Source organism: Gymnoscopelus microlampas (assembly GCF_963454915.1).
Source record: "Gymnoscopelus microlampas genome assembly, chromosome: 8".
NCBI lineage: Eukaryota > Metazoa > Chordata > Actinopteri > Myctophiformes > Myctophidae > Gymnoscopelus > Gymnoscopelus microlampas.
The window spans coordinates 14,683,281-14,687,287 of record NC_139945.1 but is presented as its reverse complement, the minus strand read 5'-3'; the positions used below and the strand labels follow the sequence as shown (position 1 = coordinate 14,687,287).

General features: G+C 47.7%; 1 protein-coding gene across 1 annotated transcript; it reads right to left on the bottom strand.

Moving 5' to 3' along the window:
- Positions 1 to 585: 585 nt before the first annotated feature.
- lpar6a (lysophosphatidic acid receptor 6a) lies at positions 586 to 3,806 on the bottom strand. Its single transcript, XM_084064248.1, has one exon. The coding sequence runs from the start codon at positions 2,854 to 2,856 to the stop codon at positions 1,720 to 1,722; it is 1,137 nt and encodes a 378-aa protein (XP_083920374.1). The 5' UTR covers positions 2,857 to 3,806; the 3' UTR covers positions 586 to 1,719.
- Positions 3,807 to 4,007: the final 201 nt, after the last annotated feature.

Genomic DNA, 4,007 nt, shown 5'->3' with positions numbered 1-4,007 from the left:
GCACTGTCTGGCAACTGCCACTTCTCTTTGCATCAAAATATACTTAAAGTACCAAAAGTAAAAGTGTTCACTATGCATAAATGTCCAAATTCACACGTTTTGTCAAAGTTTTAAAATTGTCAAAATCTTTTAAAAATAGCATATCCACAAGCTCACAAGGTTGTGAGCTTGTATACTTAATATATACATGTATACTTAATGAGATGTAGTGGAGTAGAAGTTTAAAGTATTGAATTACTCAAGTAAAGTAAAAGTAGACCTCCAAATTGTGCTTAAGTACAGTGCTGGAGTAAATGTACTCAGACTGTGGGTCAGACACACAGGAGCTGTGGGATGTTAAGGCTGATACTGTCGTTCCAGACTATTTTAAGCGCGTGACACCGTCGTGTGACGGAGCATAAATATGCCCGACAGCCTGTTGCTGTCGGGCAGAAACCTCTTATCTCCATATTCTAACCGTTTGTGTTTTTTTGTAAATTAATGCCCTACTTTGTCACACTACAGCGTCACACGAAAGCATCAAAAGTAGCAGATCTACAAGCACGAAATGTGGCGTGAAGCGACGCGTTTAGAGCTTGTAGATCTGCTACTTTTGAATTTGAATCCTGAAAAGTAACAGTTTGGGACATATGAGGTTTCCAGTCAACAGAGACGATATACAGCATGTGCTACTTTTCATACATACAAATCCTAAAGAGTAAAGTTACATCTGCATGTTTGGAAAATCAAGGCCATATTATCAAGATTCCAAAATGTATGCCGACAGTAAAACGAGCATTTGTTTTTTGTTCATATTTTACAAAACAAGTCTTTGTTAGGACATTTAAATGCTGTGTCTGTGTTCTTCCTAGGGAACAAAGCAGGCTGTTTTCCTCATTAGAGCTAAAGGCATGGTGTCATGTTAACCTGACTGTCTTGATGGAATGGAATGTTTTAAGTCATCTGTGTTATTTCAAGTAGGTTAAGTCACAGTCCAACATTTAAAATGACATACTAGCCTACTTTCCCATTGTAACAGCAATCCTTTATTTCACTGACAAAAGGTCTCACGTGCATTCCAATTTTTCCAAACAGTTTGTGACTTTTATTCATTATTTGAAGCATGAGAGTGCAGCATTTCGAATTCTGTCAGTGCATTCAATTGCAAATAAGGACGTATAGGTTCTATAGTTATGTGCCCCCTATAGCAAAATAAAGGCACTTCCGAGACCATTCCATTCATGATTCACAAAGCAAACCGGCGTCAGATGTAATAACCTACTGTATAGCTTGATATTACTTTACATTTAAATTAATACATACTAGAGTGAGCACCACAACTTACCACAAAAACGCACAGATACATTGGTACATGATATAGCATTCACTATGATGGAAGTCCTGCTCCTCAGTGTTCACACTCCGTTCCAGTTTTCTGGCCCAACACTGCGCAAAACACCATATTATTCCACCAGGTGCGTTAGTAAGTGGTCATATTAGATCCATTAATGTGAACAAAAGAGAAAAGTCAAAGTACAGTGTGCAGCAGAGCAGGCAGGATCAATAAGACAGATCCGTGCGTTTGCCCTGAGATTGAACAATGGAATCATAATACTTCTTTGGCAGGTGCTTTACAAAGCACTCAATAAAAAGCCACTTCCGCCTCCATTTGTCCTGGAAGTTCAGTCCAAACCACTTGGACTTGAATACCCTGTGTACTGTCAATACGAACCCAAACAGTCAGACTGAGGACTCATTGTGGAACACCTTGGCTTTCAGAGTCTTCAGGCTGCAATGCAGGTGGGAGCTGTTGTCCGACTGCAAGGCCTCTGAGAACTTGTGGTCGTAGGACCGGTTCCCCTGCTGTGACTGTGACTTCCGCTTGATGGAGTTCTGAATGGTCTCTGAGGTGAAGTAGTACACGATGGGGTCGAAGCAGCAGTTGGACACGGCGATGCAAAGGGCCACGGGGTAGATCGTCCGCACCACGGACTCTGCGAAGCAGCCCTCGAGGGTCTTGGTCCGGACCAAGGCGTAGAAGACCAGGTTGACGTTGTACGGGATGAAGCAGAAGCAGAAGATGAAGAGGTGCACGATGATCATGCGCAGGATCTTGGTCTTGTCGAGCTTGCTGCCGCGGCTGATGGTCTGGGGCCGCCGGAGGGTCTGGAGCACCATGAAGGAGCAGCCCACGTTGAGCAGCAGCGGTATGAGGAAGCCCACCGTCTCGATGAAGATCACCACCTTGGACAGGTGGGACTTCCACGCGCTGGACGAGAAGTTCTCGAAGCAGAACGTCCTGCTGTGGTTGTTCTGAGGGAAGGTGGTGTCCAGCTTGAATCCCGTGGGGAGGCTGCCGGCCAGCACCAGCACCCACACGGCGGCGCACACGATCTTGGCGTTGCGCTTGGTCCGAATCGCCCGCGAGCGCAGCGGGTGCACGATGGCCAGGAAGCGGTCCACGCTGATGCAGGTGAGGAAGAGCATGCTGCCGTACATGTTGGTGTAGAAGAGCGACACGGAGAGCTTGCAGAGGACGGGGCCGAAGGGCCAGTGCTGGTTGATGAAGTAGAAGACGCGCAGCGGCAGCGTGAAGACAAACAGCAGGTCGGACACCACCAGGTTCATCATGTACGTCGTGGTCTCGTTCCGCAGCTTCAGCGTGCAGGTGAATATGTACATGGCCACCAGGTTGGTGACGAGCCCCACCACGAACACGATGCTGAACACCGTGCTGTACAGCGGGTATTTGAACCCGTCGTTTTTGGTACAGTTGGAGCCGTCCAGAGGGGTGACATTCCCCAACAGCGGGGGGAGACTGACACCGTCCCCCCATCGCGGGGGGAGACTGTAATTGAGGGTGGTCGTATTGTACATTATTTGGTGGGAACGAGGCGGCAGAGAGGGGCGTCTGTTATGTAACAGCTATACAATGAGAGGCTTGCCCTGCACCCTGAATGCACCATGAATGGACACAGCAGCACGTCCCCCAACACAGGATGCCTTGAAGCCCTGCAAGATGTTCATCCAAGAGCGTGGCCCGTTACACAAGGAGGATGTCTCAGTCCAACCCTAGGATTCATGAAAGTGAAGATCACACATTTTCCTTCCCCATCTGTGTTGATGTCTTTGCTGGGGCAAAGTTGAGGGTCAGTTGCTCATGTTGAAAGGACCCCCCCTTCCCTCCAGACATGAGGCCCACACTACCCTCCCCCTTCCTCACCACCCCGCACACACCCCCACACCCCCTCAAGTTGCAGAGGCAGCTTTACTGACTCAAATGTTCAGTCACTCATTCAGTCAGTCAGTCAGTCAGGCATTGTTCCCGTTTTGGACAAATCACAGCTCAAAAACACCGGGCAAATCCACAGATTGATATATCCAATATCCACCATGCAGTTTCTTGATGATAAAAGTCTTCTTTTTGAAAAAATAAAACTAAACAATGAAACAACTTAACTGAATATCCTTGAGAGGAAGTCCAGTCCCAAGAAGTTGTTAGTCCCAGAGCTGTTGGTCAGTGCAAGTCACTTGGCATGATCCATAGGTCCTTTTTTTCTTTCTTTTTTTACCCCAGAGCAGAAGCAAGGGTTGGAGTGTAGCCTCAGCTCTCTGTCTTGTACTGTGACAATGTGAGAGCGTGTTTCACTGTTTCTGTCCAGCGTCTGTTTCCTGCCCCCGCCCCTCTCTTGATTCACTCAGCATCATCTACTCCTCTCTCTCTCTCTCTCTCTCTGTCTCTCTCTCAACACACCACACACTCTCTGCTCTGACTGTCTCTGACAGCCCCGGGCGTCTCTATACATCCAGGTTGGGGAACACAGTCAGACAGACTGGCTGCTTGGGCAGTTTTTCTTTTTTTCTGGTTGGAGAGGAGGAGGAGGAGAGGCCAGTTGCGGGAACTCCTCCCTCTGCCTCCCCTTGTTAACTCCTCCTTCCCTTTGTCTGTTGCTCCCAAGGAGACATCAAGCCACGGGGTAAACAGGCATGTGTGTGTGTGTGTGTGTGTGTGTGTGTGTGTGTGTGTG

What these genes read in the sequence shown, in the direction of transcription:
- lpar6a (XM_084064248.1), bottom strand. Translation starts at nt 2,856, where the DNA reads ATGTACAATACGACCACCCTCAATTACAGTCTCCCCCCGCGATGGGGG.